General features: G+C 37.4%; 1 protein-coding gene across 1 annotated transcript in view; it reads right to left on the minus strand.

Moving 5' to 3' along the window:
* Positions 1-18547, minus strand: part of LOC138941178 (lachesin) — a 121773-nt gene that overhangs the window by 12138 nt on the left and 91088 nt on the right. The window contains 4 exon segments of the mRNA XM_070310596.1: positions 2259-2393; positions 2490-2618; positions 7897-8055; positions 8549-8756. Coding sequence (XP_070166697.1) covers positions 2259-2393; positions 2490-2618; positions 7897-8055; positions 8549-8756 — 631 coding nt within the window.

Below are 18547 nucleotides of genomic sequence, written 5' to 3' on the forward strand. Positions count from 1 at the left end.
TTTGAAAATCGTGCATGGTTTTGTGTGCACGCTATTCACTACGTTACCCGATGAATGGTCGATTCGATGCCGAAAATCGGTGCGCGCATAGATGTGACGGCGGTCCACGGGTCCGAGCTGCCCGCCCGATATCTGATCGTGCGTGGGTCACGCGCTCTGAATTCGCATTAGCGGGCGGCGCATATCCGCGGAACGTTAAATCGTAAAGCATGTCGTAACTGTTACGCCGAAACTCCGGGGGGCATGTGCGGTTGACACGGGGAATATAATGCGAGATAACCTGACAGTTAACCCATTCGTAATTCGCATGCCTTCCATCCGGGCTGCGGGTACGGAACCTCCGGCCAGATAAGCCGTGAAACGCGTTCGTCGCGCCTTCGATTTTATCGGATTTTCATTTCACTCGGATTGAAATTAAAATTTTCATACGACGAATTATTATTTTACAAAGATTATGAAAAGTTCGAGCCTGTTCGACCTGATCAAAACACATTCGAGTTTACGCATTTATTCTACAGAAGAGCGGGGCCAGTTTAATCGGCATCGCCGTCATGTATTACAAAGCGTTTATCGTTTGTATTGTCGCTCCGCGATAAAAGATGGTATCGTTGTTAACGTGCTTTACTTATATAGATTCAGATTCCGTCATGCAGATAAGCGGAGGCCATTCAGCCGCGCGACAGAAAGCCGGCGATTTCATTCCCGAAAAACCAGCCTGTGAAATAAAAATCTGGGACGCCTGGACAAACAAAGATTAATCTTTTCTCTCCTCCTCCTCCTCCTCCTCCCCTAAAACCCCTTCGGCGTTGCAAATGGAAATCGTACCGGGCCATCGATCACCGGGTAGCAAAACGCCAGCGAGCCCGCGTCAGGAGCTGCAGGTGCGCCGGCAGAAGCGATCCGAAATTAACCTAATTAGCCGCGCGATTAGCAGCTGCAGACGCGGATGTCCGCGCCGTCGCCGTCGCCGTCGCCCGTTCTTACTCCCGCGTATACCCGCAGCGGAATTCGGGGGGGCCGGTGTGCATTAATGGATCCGAAGGTACATTACTCCGTTACGCTCGCTACACGACGCGGCAGCAGCCGTGTCATGTCTAATTATCCGAAATAATTATGCGTGTACGGCCCATACGGGCCCGCTTTTCGGTAAAGCGCAGAGCGCCGATGCATCGTGCATTGTCACATCCGATTTGCCGCGTCTCACTTGCCATAAACGGCTATGTGTAGTATGTGTCCGCGAGCGCTGCAAACATTATTTCCTGCGTTACACGGAAGATTTTATTAATCGATCATCATTCTCTTAAATGGAATCGGTACGTATTATCATTGATAAGTAATGGTTTCGATTATAAGTATAGTATTGCGAATCTCTCATTGAGAAAAATCAGTTGGTTACCGTTAATAGTAGCGACTGATTTTTCAGTGAGATCGTACTATCTATAATCAGAAATAATCAGTGAAGTGTGAAACGGAGGAGCAAAGTGAGAATGCTTTTACTAAAGATCTGTAAAATACTCTCTGATTTTCGATTAAATCTTTTACACTATTTTAATCAGTGATATTTTCACTGATTTAGTTTAAAAGAGCACCGAAGAGAAAAATATTCAATTCTCGTTCAAATCACAGCTGTCTCTTTTTAGAAAATATTAAAGGCAAATCGTTCATTAGGAAATTGATAATATAAATCAATAAGATAATATATTCTTTGTCTAAAATAATTTCTTCAAAGTATCTCGAGAAATAAACTTCAGATCGTTCCTCTATCTCCTATTTAGCAAATGAGTCTGTCCATTTACAGCGGCCTTTAACTTCTAGTACACGGACGTAAATGAATGAGCAAATCGAGTCTGGCCGTGTATCGTCGACTAGTAAAGTATCGTTAAATATGCCGCTGAAGCGGAGTTCGATTACCATTCATTAAATTATAGCTGCTACTGTCGCAATTATTGTTGCCAATGTTGAAAGAGTTGTCATAGATCGAATTAATGTTGTCAATTGTTGGCTCAGACGCTCTCTAATTGCTGTTGTATAATTCCGATCGATTCGGCGGGAGGTCGCTTCTATTTCGAATGATATCCGAATGCGAAAACTTTCAAAGTTCGAAGCAGTGTAATTATTTATTTTTTATTTCTAACGTATCGAGAAATTTTTTTAAGAATTGCAAAATTTGATATACGCAAATTTTTATTTCTTCAATGAAATTTGCCGGAATAAATGCATTTTTATTCAGATAAGTGGTTTCGTATTCGTAAACATACCGTTTGTTATAATGACGTTCTCTCGTGTCCAATAATTGATGGATTTGGGAAATGCTTCGGAATGACACTCCAATGTCATTTGCTGTCCTTCTTGAGCACCTACTAATTGATTCTGGATCCAAATCATTGGCGCAACTGTTAACATTAAGATACAAAAAAAATAATAATAATGTACAGTGTTGTTTTAAAAAATTATATCAGGTATTTAACGTTCTGGAATTAATAACTTACAATGTACGACAAGCATAATTCTCTTGCTGACTGTTGGCGGCACGCCATTGGACGCGATGCAAAGATACGCTCCCATCTGCAACCTATTCACCTTCGTGATATTGAAGACCGGTCCTTCAATACTGGCAGCTATGACATATAATTAATCGTTAAACTATTTATTTAAAGTCATATAATATACGTAGTCGTTAATACCAATTAGCGATAAAATTTGTGAAATTAGATGTCGCGTTATATTAACGATTATTATGTTAAATATTAACGGATTTAACGGTTTCGACACCGTTATAAAGGATAAATTTATTTCTAATTTTGACTTGTTCTATTTATGGATGGTAAATCGCGCGAGTCGCGAAACATAGATTCAATGCACCGGCAAGAAATTTTCATCAGATCCGACAAAAAAGTCCGCAATCAGGATTCGAATTAATACACGTCGGCTACGTTGGATTGTATTTCTCCGCGATACCGATACTAATCACCGCGCCAATGTTTTTATCACGTAGTCTAATCTCCGTTAACATTGAACGTCTCGTACAAGTTATTTGCAAAACCCGTCTTGCACCCTAAGCGCTAGAATACTTGTCTATGATTTCTTGCTAGTGTATATCTTATACTCGAAGTCTCAGTTGCGAATATTACGTATGTAGTGCCAAGGTAGTGCCAAGTAACTCTTAACTCTATTACGCTCTTACATGAGATAAGATATATACAATACATTTGCAATGCATGAGCGGTTAAAATTGTGTATCTTTTAAAGTATGGCCATTTCGTATTCATTTTTCCTTTCATAGTTACAATCTATCGTTGTATTTAAAGATGTATGTGTTATATGTTAAAACATTGACGAGAGCATGAAAATTTTGTGGCCTGTTCTACTATTTCTTTTGAATATCTGTGCAAAATCTGAGCACAACTCTCTTAAAGGTTTGACTTATTCTTATGAATTCTTATGAAAAATCCCGTATATTGTAGAACTTATTGACGGATGAAAAAAAAAAAACATTGCCAGCGAAACAAAAATTTTCACATGTATTTCAACTTGATTTAAATCCTCGTTTGAAAGTTATTTATTAAAAACTGTAGCAAAATATACTTATAATAACCCGAAATCTTTGTGTAAATAACTATCGTTTTTTTTTTGTTTCTTGTAATTGATCTCAGGAGGTATTCATGATCAAAAGTTTTTGTCTTAAATCAATAAAAAATATTAATTACGAGTATTTTCTTTTACGAAGATGTTAAAAATGATATTATTTTGTGATATCTTAATTCTTTTTATAATCCAGATTTATTTATTTTCCAAATTTTCTCTCCAAACAGTATAAACGTAAAAAATATATATATTTTTTCATATTTCGATAGTTTTTTTCCTACTAATGTATAGGCAAAACATCCTTAAAAAAATATTTTGCTGAATAATCGCGAAATAAATTCAATTTTAACGTAAAATCTTTTCTCCAGCAAAAATCCACGCGAATATCGCATAGCAATAAATTTATCGCGCTTTTTCTGATCATACGAAAATGTATATAGTTACACTTTATCGTTAATTAAACATATGAAACTTTTAATTCGTCGTATAATAGCCAAAGAAAAAAGAGAAAGTGTGACATACAATCGAGAAGAATTCGTAAATCGCGAAGTTAACGTATGTAGATTAGAGCGGTACGCGAGACGCGAAACGTCCGCGATAAAATTTAGAACTTAAAGAATACCGCGTCTGTGGAAGACGTCGCGCCTTGTGCTGCGACTCGTCCACTTGCATTTCTTAAGTTTTAAAAGGTAAGCCGAGAATACACGGGAGTTCTCCGTTACGGTTCCAGCCTTAGCACTGAACACATCCGTGGCTTAAAACCCGCTTGTTATCCTTAACTTTCGTGTTCTTACGCTCCATGTCTAGCTCGCGCGAAATATATCTAGATAAACCGTCGTACTAAATCTTTAAAAAGTTGTACATCCCTGTACATTCCAAACGATATTTACCGTCGACGAGCTGTAACTATGACAGTATTTGCAGTATTTACCATAGGCAGAAAACTTGTTTCTAAAGTAAAGCGTATATTTATTTATAACATGAGATACCAAAAAAAAAGCTCGATGTATTCAAAGAAAATGAATTTTCTAGTCGTTGAGGAACGACTTGGTCGGCTCCATCGTTTAATCTTTGTGCAAGGTGATTTATATTGTATTGAAATGCCTGCTGACTCAGCCTGAAATCACCTGCATACGAGATAAGCTGTTAACCAACGTTTGGATTGTGCAAGCTCTTTAGTTAATTAGTTGCGAGTGCCGATTTATACGCGAGCGTTACTGCTGCTAAAGGAAAAAAAGAGAGAGAGAGAGAGGAAACGATAACGCCAACTACGTTTAATAGACTTTACATTTCACATTTTCCATGTACCAGATTTTCAAATTAAGCTAACGCGGCTTTTTCGACTAATGAAGTAATTAAATCGGCCACAGTTTACTGTTCACTGTTGAATGTATTCCGCGACTTCCGCTACCTGCGCTATTTTAGTCCGGGGAATTACACCGGAAGACATAAATTGTCACTTTCGGTAACATAAAATCGATTATACAATCGCAATATCTATGTAAATAGGGTAAATATTCACATGAAACGTTACACCTCACCGATTTTATCGCCACTTAGATATGTTGTAGGGGAGATTCTTCTGTGTAATTTCCCGTAAGAAAAAAGTGGGGGAAAACATTTGTTTAGAAGATATAATAAATTGAAATAAATTTTTATCGGTATATAAATTATACAAGAATGTGTATGCCCGGATACTCCAATGGTGCTGGCTAACTTTAGACAGAGCTGGAAAAGTGCAGACTGGAAATCTTACAGCGATCGGACGGTACAAATGTCCCCGAAACTTCGCACTACCCCGCGACTAGTGAAACTTTATTTTCCCGCTAGTATTTGCGGACAGTTTCCGGCAAATAGGTTTGGCGGTTTATCCGGGATTTTGTCCACGCATACTTGAGCGAGAACAGAGTGTCCGTGATGGAGAACGAATGCGTGAGGGGGCGATAGAGGAGTGAACGTTCCCTCATGAGCGAGAAAGATCGCCAGAAGAACGGAAAGAGTTCGCGAGTGAAAAAGAATAGTAGAATGCGAGAGAAATTGAAGCGCGTCGAAGAGGGTGGATTGTCGTGACTGTTCGTGATTGCCGTGAGAAAAAGAATAGGATAAAAGGAGGGACTTTTAGGAGTAAAAAAGGATCGTGGAAATCGCAATGTGAAGCCTGTAGGATGGAAAAGTATGCGAGTGTAGAAAGAGAACGCGAAAAGAAAGAATCCGTTAATTAAAGTATGGAGCGCCAGAAACAATACCTGAATAGTGAAGAAGTTAAGCACAAGGGAAAGCACAGAGACGGAAAAGGGAATCAAAATAAAAAAAGACGCGAGAATATTCGCGAACTAAAGAGGAACAAGCACGCGTTAAAGATATCTCTGAAAATCGAGAGAAAGAGAGAGAATACTGACTTTTCTTAAAGAAAATAAAAATGAAAGAGGATGCAGGCGTTCAAGTATAGAGTAAAGATTGAAATGGAAATAAACCGAGTACGACATCCAACAGAGAGTTTTCACGGTCGCAAAAGAAGCGTACATGTTCGTAAGTTAAACAAAAAGATGAAAGAAACTTGCGTAGGAGAAACTTACTATATATTGACTAAAAAATCAAGAAAGAGAGTTAAAGAAGAGAAACACCACGTAAACGACAAGATTATCATTGTAGATGAGTCTGAATCTTTCTAAAAAGAATAAGTAAAAATGAAATAAATAAATTTGATGAATAAATGTGTAATTGTAAAATATAAAATAAAGAGGAAAAATAGAAGAGAAAAAGAAAGAGAGAGAGAGAAGAGAGAAAATTGTAGGATATTGAATAATATAATATATAAATTCTCTCTCTAATAACAAATATATTATAATAGAAATGTGTGAGGTAAACGTAAACGAAGGCATAATAAATTTCTATAGCAGATCATTTAAAATGGTTGGCAGATGATGTTTAATGAAGCGCATGAATAAATTGCACGCGTAGCGGAATAAATGTTTTCGCTGTCAGCAAAACGACATTATGCAAAACGATGGTTCAATAATTTTCGGATATAATAGAGATGATAAATAGATATTGTATCCACGTCGGCGGATCATTATGACACGCGGTGTGTTTAAATGACATTAGTACGAATCTAAAAGAGGACGAAAAAGATTATCGCTCAAATTATCCGACTACAATGCGAATAATAAAATAACCAAATTATTAATAACGACATGTTACCAGACAATATAAATAGCTGCAAAATTTTTAACGTAAAATCTATCTATATTATAAACGAATTGAATTTCTCTAATGCTTTGTGTATTACTATTGAATAGAAGAAGACTAATATTTGTATAAAGGCTCCATCAACCAGTTATTATATAATTTAAAAAGAAAAATAAATGATATCGCTGAAATACGTACATTTATTTTTGCAAGGAACAAGGTCAAACTGTAAAAAGATGCCAAAAGGATCGTCGTTTACTCTATATAAATGATCGTAGGTTCCCTCTACGCGGAGACAGGTGCATAAAATGCGCACAAAGGGGAGCAAATAATATTTAACGGAACTGCATAGAGAGGCGGGACGGCTCAATAAGTTTGAAAGACAAAAGGATGATAAATTGTTATTGTACCCGTAGAATAAAGTCGCCGCGTTGTTCGAACAGGTGCGAACGAGGAAGCTCGATTTTCCTTGACGTTATTGTGCGAGACGCATAAGGCGTGAAAGGCATATTTCACTTTGACATCACCGACACGGTCGCATCGGCAGCTTCGAATGCAATTGCATCACGCAACGTAGTCGGGTGAATAAAGTCCGAGAGGCGGAATGATAAATCGTCCTTTCCCCGCGTTGAGTGAATCCCCGGTGTTTCGGCTGTGCGCGCGTAGGCGGTCGCTTTTCCTATGACGGCGCGGCGATTTTCAAGATGAGCGATGCGAATAAAATAAGTACGTCTATGTAGGAACGGGCGGGAATTTTCGCGCCACCTGACGCTTTTACGTGCACAAATTATGGAAAATGGTCTGTCGCGCTGTGTGCGCGTACGCCGAGAAATTCGACGAATATCGCGAGCAATTGAACGGTTATCTGGAAATTGCGTGCGCCACCCGAATCGCTATCAATATTTTATTACAAAGTTTGAATAAATTTCTGTTGAGAGAAATATAATTTTATGAGGGAAGATATAGGACAGCGCGTATCCACAAAAGGATATCATTATAAATACATTGACGTACAAAGTCATTTGGCTATATAAAGAACCTTAAAGATAACGTCGCTAAGTTATTCCAGCAAACTATTAAGCTTTCCTTGTATATATAAAAGACAGCCTGCAAGTAGTTTACCTTCCTGACTATTTCCCAGAATAATCAACTCGCCGTCTTCTCTTCTCCAGGTGATGTTTGGCGTCGGTGATCCCGTTGCTTCGCAACGCAGCGAAACGTTGCTACTCTCCCTCACCACCATATCTGTACTCGTTGGGTAATCCAAAATATCTGGCGGAACTGTCGGATAAAGATTGATGCGATTGATATAATTCTCATACATATACATTTGCTCAAAGAGGGAAAGATTCGCACAAGAATAATTTTATAAAAACAATATATTAATGATAATCGCGCGCGCGAATAGGAAAAAAATATAAACTACGAGAAAGAAGGCAATAAAGAGAAATCGATCGTCGATTTCTATCTCGCGAAATACCACGAATTTTCGATATGCTATGGTTTGGTGGTTTAGAGGTAACATATTACGCGGTTTCGAAAGCGATATACTACGGGCGAAATCCGGAAGCGGACTTGATTTCCAGTCGGCCGTACTCTCATGTTCTATCTTCGATTTGAAAGCGAAAATTTTACAAAAAAAAAAAAGAAAGTATTTTTTTTTTTTTTTTTTTTTTTTCATCGAAACAAACACAGAGTTTCCGGATTTTTCTGTTGCGGTATTAATTCGGGGTGGGGGGTGGGGGAGGGGGGGAGGCACATCCTACAGACGAACCTACAACCTCCAAATAACCAATCTGACTTTTCATCGGATCAGTATTTATCTGGCACATATAGTTCCCTCGGTCGTTCTCGCGGACATCACGTATATGCAACATCCATGTTTTGTGCTCGCTGTGCGTGACGCCGATTCTGTGATTCTTCGTTATCACATGATTGGCTATCGTCAGGATGGTTTGCGTGTCCACCCGCAGCCATGCCACCTGAAACAGAAAGCCGGTATGCCGCTTCAATCGTCTGGAACCCATCCATCACTGGGGCGGCCTTTTGTTTTCCGCTCGGTGTCATGTGACACCACGAAAACGCGTGTAATCCGTTACGCTACTACGGGGCAATTAGAACTTTTCGATATTGAAAATCGTGAAAATTGATTTTATCCTCTTTATTTGCGTGGCGTAGGTTTTTCTTTCTTCTGTAAATTAAAAAAAAAAAAAAAAAAAAAAAAACACTTTCAAAATGTAATCAAAATTAAAAATTTTACTCCTAGTAAAGATTAGCTTTATGTATTTAAGTGCTTGAGATGTTTTTACACTATGATAACTGTATATACTGTACTTGTAAATGCGCAATTTTTTTTACCGAACAATCGGGCAAAGGAGAGAAAAGCGAGAGGAATAAAAAAAGAGAGCCTTGCTAAAAACTAGGACAAAACTGGAAATGTTAAGAAATCATAGGACATGACGCGATTATGAAAATTTGATTATCCATACATATGAAAATCGGCGACTTTATCTACAAACCGTAGTCGGACATTGTTATCATTCAAACGCTTCTGCATAGCCAGTTATTGCAAAGCGTACGACAATCGATAAATGCAGCTTTGTTGGCATTGAATTGCGGACCCAGCAGGCTTAGGAACTACCTATTGATGGATGACGTAATGACTTTAATGACAAAGCGTCATTGGATCCTCAAATCCGACGAGTTTCTATCGGATGAGTCCTACCATCAAGCACTTTGTCGATCTACAATTGCACGTGCATTTTGCATTAAGCTAGAATTGTCGTATATACAAAGACGATTCAGAATGTACGTTCCATATTTATTTATTTAGATAGCAATGCTTTATTCTCTATTTCAAATAGTGTTTTATACTTTTTTTCTGTATTTTATATGTATATAAATTTTAATATGTTTACAAAAAGAGAGATACTTCAAATTGGCGAAAACATAAAGAAAAATTCTATAGTTAGTTAATAAAACGACGAGTTTGGGATATAAAAGGTCCAAGTGTTCTATAAGTATATATCGTACAATCTGCAAACTTACGCTTGGCATCCTGCCACCGATCAGAATTTATGTCAGCTGTTCCAAAAGGGTATCGAGAGGAACAAAACAATGTATGTTTGATAGAAGAGCGATAAATTCTCTACGAAAATGAGATTTAAAGCTCGTATCCGAATGACAGCTACCATGGTGGATTCACCACCGATAGAATAGCTGTTGTTCCATCCTATCCTGATTTACGAACTATCGTTAGCGTTCAGTCAAGGTAATTGCTCCGAAACCGCAAGAATTCGCTCGACAAAGCCACCCCCGCGAAGCCCCACCGCTCCCCGACAGACCAGGAGCAAATTCTCGCGTCTACTTACAAAATCCCCTCTTTAATCTTTCTTCGAAACCTTCCTCCACTTTGTTCTACCGTTATCCGTTATTTTTTTCATTTCGCCATTACATCCCCCTTTTCTCCGTTTGTTCACTGTCAATTGGATTATCACGACTTCGCTCGATTCCCTCGGCATAGTTCGATTTTTTTTTTTTCTACGAAAGGAATTATTCTGCGATCTCTGATCTATACTTGATTCTTTTTTCTTCGTAAGTACTTGACACTTTTGCATATTACAATAATATACACAATATATAAAAGAGAATTATTAAAAATATGCAAAATTAAATCTGAATTTATTTTTTAGTGTTTAAAATTTTACTTTTTATGCCGTAAGAACTTTGAAATTGATACGATAAGAAGCTTATATTTCCAAAATCAGAAAATTCCATCGGGTTGACGTCGAGCCATTAGTGAAGAGTTCGTTAATGATTGAATCGTGTCTTTGAAAGTTTCGCTTTTTGTTCTAAAGATGTTCCAACTATATTATGTGATAAAAAGGATATTAATGAGGACCATCAATTTGCTTATGTTTGAGAAATAGTGGCTGATCGGTTAGACAGTCTCTCTATCGAGGCTGTCCTCCTATTTATACACTTGCTCGCGTGCATCTCGAATGTAATTGACGTTAGAGTGCGAGACGTTAAGAGTCGCGTTGCAATCATACGGGAATAATAATAACGCGTTCAATGTATTTAATGAAGCGACTTGTGCACTTGTGTTCACTTTGTGCTAACAGATCGTCTCGCAGTCGTCACGCGAGCGATTAATGCGCGCTGTCACGTGAACAACGTATATTTTCTCTCGCGAATATTTTTTTGCTGCAATTTAACCATGACTCTACTTTTGATCTCTTTCTAATCGATACAATTATAATTTTATTAATAGACACTAGGATTATATAAAGAGATAGTAGTAAAAAGGAATGACAGCGGAAAAAAGTTATGTATATCTGTAATTCGAAAGATGTTTCTCAATTTTTTGACATTTCAAATTTTAATCCTCAATCTTATTGAACTCTCTCTCTCTCTCTCTCTCTCTTTCTCTCTACAAAACTCGCTCGTCCAGCTCGGCTAGTCCATACGCGACGCGCTTTTCGAAAATCGCTGATACGTGTCCGCGAATATAAAATCTGCATTGAAGTCCACCGGTCGAGAACGGCAATATGTCTCACATGTCCGAGCATAGTCAGCCATGAAATACTCGAACAGAGTGCGTCAACGGAGCGTCTGAAATTCATTGTCCGTAGCGTGGTCATAGCGGTCCACCATCGTTCGCGCTTCTATGCGATCACGGGACCGAGGAAAATGAAAACCACGTGCCAAATAAGCGCGTCTTTCCTCTTCTCGCGTCCGAAATTGACAAGCCCGTTGAGCGAACGTTCTCGATGTCTCTTAGCATATTTCATACACGCATAAGAGATCACATTTTACGATAATACATGTCATTCGATGGAATTTTCATGGAAATTTCCAGATTGATATTTCGTCCTCTTTCACGCGCATGGGAGGACGTTATGCAATATGATTTTCGGCTAATCCTACAAGTTTACATGGTACATTGAGATTATGTGAGAACAAATCTTCATATACATGAGAGAAAAGATAAAAATACATTTAATGAAAAAATTTCACGCTTCAAAATGCATGCTAACAAGCATAGATATACATACATACAATGTAATTCTGGTTTAGCATATAAAACATGATTTACACGAGACGCGCTTGGTACGTCCCGATTTATGACATCACTGTATATAACGCGTACAGCGTCCCATTATCTTCCGCTTCCGTTGTGTTCGTCCCATCGCCACTTTCGCCCCTAATGTTCGAACGCTGCAAGCGCTGTCAATCACTCACCCTCAAATCGCATCCTCTCCCGGACCGGCAACGCTAACAAAGTGACTGTGCCTTAAATATTTCAGCCCGCCCTTTTTCCTGCCCGCTTTACTCAGGCCCAGGTTCTCTCGTTCCCATTTCCGTACTGTCGGTAGCGACAGAATGCAAATTTGTCCGCGTCCATTGGCGTCGGTACTACTACTAATCGATTGATCGCCTCTCGCCTCGAGGCATTGATGCATTCGTGCGATTAATTTCATCGAGGCAGTGCCCAGGTTATTCGCAAGTCATTGATATAAAAGCGTCAATACTCGGGAAACAGATGATCGCGCGTATAATCTGTGGCGGAGAGGACGTAAGTAGATTATTTACGCGAGTAGGTTGCGAAAAAATTTTTTTTCTATAATTTTCGTTGTAGACGTCACTGGTGCTGGTTACCTCACAGGTCAAACGTGCGCGACGCTATCTTTTTCCTTCTGTACTTTTCTGCAGTTTTAAACTAGGTTACGTCTATTTTAGTGCAGAGTGGCTCGAAGGGGATCGTTTGGACGGGTCTACGAGCTTTTATTATAGCGAGCCCGTACCTTACTTTGGTTATGATGGTTACGTGGAATACAGCCACAGTTCATAACGTGCGAAAAACGTATTAAAGAGTACAGCTAGCTAGCGTTTGCTACTCGTATGCGATGATGGTCGTATATGCAAGTGGTGTGTACGTGAAAAAAATACTACTAATGTAGACTAGCGTCGAGCTAGTGATACACATTTGAAAGTTAAAGCACCGCCAGGTATGGGCTACTACGTGACGTTTCGTTAAATTCTCGTTCTCCTCTAATTAAAAGACATTTGTTTAAAGCTGGCACTCATCGTGATTTGTGAGCGACAGATTTTTTTTTTTTGTTATTGGCTCGCGCTTTGCTCCAAACATTTATAAGATTTTTTTATAGCTTCCTCGTTCCCAATTTATCTTTGATTTGATAAATGATCACTGTTTTCTTTTTGCTTTAAATATATATTTCATTTAATTAAAACAATATCGCTTTTATATTGCATTTATGGTTTACTACTATTTATGTTTTATGTAATTATTTCGAGGTTCTATTGTGCGTACAATATTTTTTTTTTTTTTTTTTTTTTTTTTCATTTAATAAATTCTAACTTGCTTAAAAGAAGAATACATCAGTCAATCGCATTACTCTTTTTGATAATCCGTCTTAAATGTTAATCTTGTTAGAAAGAACAAATTTAAGAAATTATGACATTACGAATTTGAAATAATCGCGGGTTAGCAAGAGCCAGAACGCGGATGGTAGTGCGTCAGTTTCATAGAAAAATAAGTTTTCTATGAAACTGAATATGCGCAAAGGGCACGAAATTTACTCGGTGCTGTACCAAGATTTTAAATCCTGGTATAAAATCCGCGTTCTGGGGGGCTCTTGCTAGCTCGCGATTATTTGAAATTCTTAGAAAGAATTTCTATTTGATTTCAAAAGAGAATACACCATTTATACTTCTTTTCTTATATATCCTCTCTTATAATTTCTTGTCCTGATAGATAATAAGAAGCATGCGGCTTGAGATTATATTATTTTGAGATTATTTTATTACGTTAAGCTGCTTATTCTTTGCATATCTTTAGTCTCAAGTTATGACTTTCTATTATGTGTGTGTGCGTCATATAAATGGCACTGTATAATTAGCGTCGTAACATTATATTTCTAACACATTTCGTATAGACCACTCTCGGAAAAATAACACGTCGTTCCACCGACACACGATTTTTCATTTTCGAGTTACTTTTTGCGGAAATGATACTTGTCTGTAGCATGAGAGACGCTCGGTCTTGCTCGGTCGCGTTAGTGGGAGGGTAAGGATGAATTGCCACGACGTAAAAGCGCATCGTTGTACGGTAGCGACTGATGGAAGAAGAAAAAAAATTCTACCGAGATGAAAGCCGAAGATATCCTCCGCGCGCTCGGCGCTCGCGAAAGCGAACTAAAGCGAGAAAGTATTGACGTGGAAAAAAAGAATTTCGCGCTCCATCGTGTTAACGATTAATAAGGGAGAATGCGGGCGTTTCTTGTCGCCTGAAAATCTTTTCGCATTCATTTCTCCCCCTTTGTTCGACGGCGCAAAATAACGGCATTGTAACTTCGCGTGTAACTAAATTTTGAAAACTCCGGCAGCATTAAAATGGAAGAAGTGAAGTGCGAGGAAACGAATTAAATACCGACTTTTAAAAGCGCAAGGACTTTTTACGCGCATTCAGACTCGATATACTTAACAAAACAACTGTGTCGCACATTTCGCTTATGACAATGCAAAGAGCATCATCATTGTACAATGATAATGTGAAACAAAAGAAGCAAATTTTAATATAATATGCTATTCCAACGATCTTTCTTTGAGACTCCATCATGTCTGCTCATGACATCTGGTACTTTAAATATCTTTCCGCATCAATAAATTTTTATTTTCGATACAGTAAGTGATTCAGAGCTGCGGCATAAAACTTACATCCGGCGGATCACTCTCATAAAATAAATTGCAAGGGTAAATAGCGGAAGGATACAGTCGTAAAATTTGATTGCTTTCTAAAACGCACTCCGCATAAGTTTGACAAGCCAGACAATTAAAACGCATCTCATATACAATATATATATATATATATATATATGACACATTACATAAATATTAAAACTATAAATGCAAAAAAGATAGTCCTCGTCTCGAATTTAATTGCTTTTGTCGATTGCACACATATTCTCGCTGTTTTTATCAGATACGCACCGAATATGAGTTTTTACGTAAATCTTATTCTATTAGTATCACGTTGCTATTGAATGTAACACAAAAGTTGACAACAAAAGAATGTTGAATAATAACCACGCCACCGTACATGCAGTTGAAATCGAATTTTTCTGGGGAAAAATTTTCATTACTTCCACGGAATTCACCGAGTTCGGCTGGCGCGGCACCAGAAAAATAATAACGTAACATTTCACTTCGAACCGATAGACATCTTGATGCCTGCGTAGTCGTTCCGCGAAATATTACGGTCGATATTTTGGTGCAGAACCGAAAAGTTTAGTCCAAGGTGTTGGTGACATTTTTATACGTTAATGCAATCCACTTTCCATATTTTTTCGCGGTACAATAATCCGATGATGACACTGATATATTAGAATATTGTTATTTCTGCACGTATAATATCACAAAAATTATATAAACAAAAAATTTGAATTTTGCTCTCTCTATTAAAATTATCATATCGATTATGTGAGGGCAGAATCGAAACGCAAGGGAATGTTATTTAATGTAAAAGAGTATGTAGATTTTGCGGATCGTATTCCAATAATAATTTATGGTAAGTAATTCCAACAGTCTTCGGAATTAAGTCCGCGCGGATTCATTTTGAGCTCGCAAAAAATGAAAATGTTCTTCGTATTACTTTTTTCCTTTTATCCTCTCGACGCAAAATGGTTCGCTAAATGCAATCTATGGCGACTCGTAATTTGCCTGGCGCGATTCGTTAAGTAAGAACGAAAGTTGTTCGGCAAGATAAATAAAATGATGTAAAGTGCGAAGATCGATCAATCTTAGCAACGGTAAATCTAATCATTATACATATATCATTACATATACGCTGTAAATAGCTAATAGGTAATCAACGGGATAAAACGACTTAGGAAAACTCAATTTTGGAAGAGAGTTCAATTTATTGCAGTTGACTGCACTTGCTCGATGCATTTATGTAAATGCTGTGTCGATTATGCGTCGCTAGGCACGATAACAGAGGAAGTTTCAAAATGTACTTGGTTTCAAAATTATCTAACCGTGGTGTATACATCCTAAAGTTTCTTGAACTGCTTAATTTATTCTATCCCCACAGTATCACAGTTGTTTACTTCCAAGACTGTACTTATATATCAATCTCCTCTAATCTTTTTTCAATTCTTATTCAAAAGCTTATATATAAATTGATTTATATTCTCCAAATTTAAATTGGTAAACAAACATGGTTAATTATTTTACGAGATATATTTTTATCATATAGGATATTTAATTACATTTTAATCTCAATCAAATTAAATTAAAGTATCGATATTAATATTATCTCAAATCTGATATTATCTCGACGCACGCAATACATTTTTAAAAATAAAATTTTGCACGATAAAATATAAATCGTTAATAACAGAAGATTCCGTAAAACGAAATGTGAAAATATGAACGATATCTCCAAACGGACATCGCGCCATTTATTAGACGTCGGTCGTGTGTATTAAAAAAAACACACACACACAAACACACAATCAGCGTTATGTGAAGACAATATCCGGGAGAAATATTCACGATTACTCGAAAAGTAGAATGCCATTTAATTGGAAAGCAATACTGTTAAATATTGTAATACGATCTCAAAAATTAAAAAATTTATTCCTTCAATATCTCAACAATATAATTCACTCTTGTATGAATCAGTGTTTAACTCGCGTTAATTAACAACATCGACGTGACAGCTGGTGATGTTTCATGCATTCGTAACATGTCGATGAAATTCGTATCACTTGTTATTATTGAAGTGTTTATAACCCTCTTTTATCATTGAATTTTCTATGAACGAGATGCGCGCAATCAGGATATAATCGTAAATCTTGATATTTTATAATGCTACCACAGTTTTGCCATTGTCCACCTGTCACAAACGATTGATGCTGACGCCTTGCTGACGGTGCTTTACTCGTACTTTATACGTTTGACACATTGCTAACTGCACATTGCTATCCGTCGATAGCATTGCACATTCGGCCGTAATATAAAAACGTCAAGAATAATATTTCTAATTGCTTAAATGGATATATGAAACCTTTTTTTCTCTGGATCGATCTATACACGGAAAATATCTCGTTGATCGATGTAAAAACAGAATTGGTAGACTACTAATCTTGTAATAGTACAATGCAATACGCAGTAATATCTTTTCTACAGAAAAACAGAGAGAACAATAGAGTACTAAATATAACTCAAAATATTGGCAATTTTTTTTCACCGCTGTTCAATTAAAAAAAAAAAAAGAAAGAAAAAAGTACAAAAAAAACTAACGCGTTCATGTAATAGTTATGTATTTCTAAAATTTTCAATAAGATAACGCGTATACAGTGTATACTGAAATATTTAATGTTCTACTCAACCTTTTATTAGTATTTGGCAACTAACGGAACAAACCCTTTTATCGCGTAACTTTATTCGCTCGCGTAAAGAGAGATACAGGATGTATGAAGACCTTTCCAGCATGGCTGGCGAGCGCTTTTACACACATTGCTCAATATTTAGTACAGATGTACGATGTACATATCGGAGCAATGGGTGGCAACGCGTGTAATAGGTAGAGATAGCAAGCACTGACCCTTCCTCAGTTCAAATCTGTTCTGCGAGCTCGACTCTCGGGCTCGATGCCAACATCCTAATTATTCCTGCCCCGTTAAACCCGTTTATCGTATATCGATTTGGCAATCCCCGCCATTTTTCGATCTACATGCGCTCGTATATGTACCGATATGTGAATACTCACGGACTTAGGTTGCTTCATGTACTCGTATATCTTGCCTCCCTCTTGTTAATTTCAAGCGAAGCGTACATTGCGACAAAAGATTAATAAATGTTGTGTAGAAATTTTTTACCTGTCTCCTTTTTTATACGCTTTTATATAATATCTTTTGTTACTTTGATAATCTATGTAAAATATATGCCCTTGTATATCTATTATGATATAAATATCACTGGACGACGCATCCAACTGGAAAATTTACACAACCAGCATCGTTTCATTAATTCGAAGACACCACGTCATATACGCACTGTGGATAGATGGATGTATGTTAACGATCAGCGATATAACACGCTAGTTGCTGGATCATTAACTGTTTATTCGCGTATAAAACCATGAACGGATTCAATGGAGCACGTCAGTAACGGTGAACGACCTAGCGAGACGTTAGTCTGGGCAATGAAATTTCATTGTCTGACTTGCCACTACGTACGTACATTATATGTACGCGTTTGAAAAAGCAAATATTGATTTCCCTATAGATTAAATAGAAATCCCATGTCAAGCTAATGGTGGATTTTAAGATGTTTGTCCAATATAAAACACGCGTAAAATGTAAAATCGACCGTACCGTAATTATTTGCCTTTTCAGAACCGTTGTCGTCGAAACAAATATCTGCAAGACGCTACTTCACATTCTCGCCTTTGATGTTTACAACGGTGGAAATTAGTTTCGTTGCCGCGTTTAACATTTCATTCAACAAAGGTTAGATTAAATCGAAGGAAATACGCTTGTTGTATCGAAACTTTTCCAATATAATTGTTTCATAAAAAATACGAAAGTCTTTAAATATAAAGTGGAGCAGCAAAATGAAAATCAATGGAAAAAAAGGCTAGAAGTAAAATATGAAATTTCTGAATATTGTATGCAAAATGCTTTTTGAATTCCAAAGAATTTTGAGAAATTTCATATAGTAAATGCTTATAAGTAAGCATGCA

The sequence above is a fragment of the Polyergus mexicanus genome, unplaced genomic scaffold (genome assembly GCF_030449975.1).
Source record: "Polyergus mexicanus isolate NDT 795.1 unplaced genomic scaffold, iyPolMexi1.0 SCAF_18, whole genome shotgun sequence".
NCBI classification, from domain to species: domain Eukaryota; kingdom Metazoa; phylum Arthropoda; class Insecta; order Hymenoptera; family Formicidae; genus Polyergus; species Polyergus mexicanus.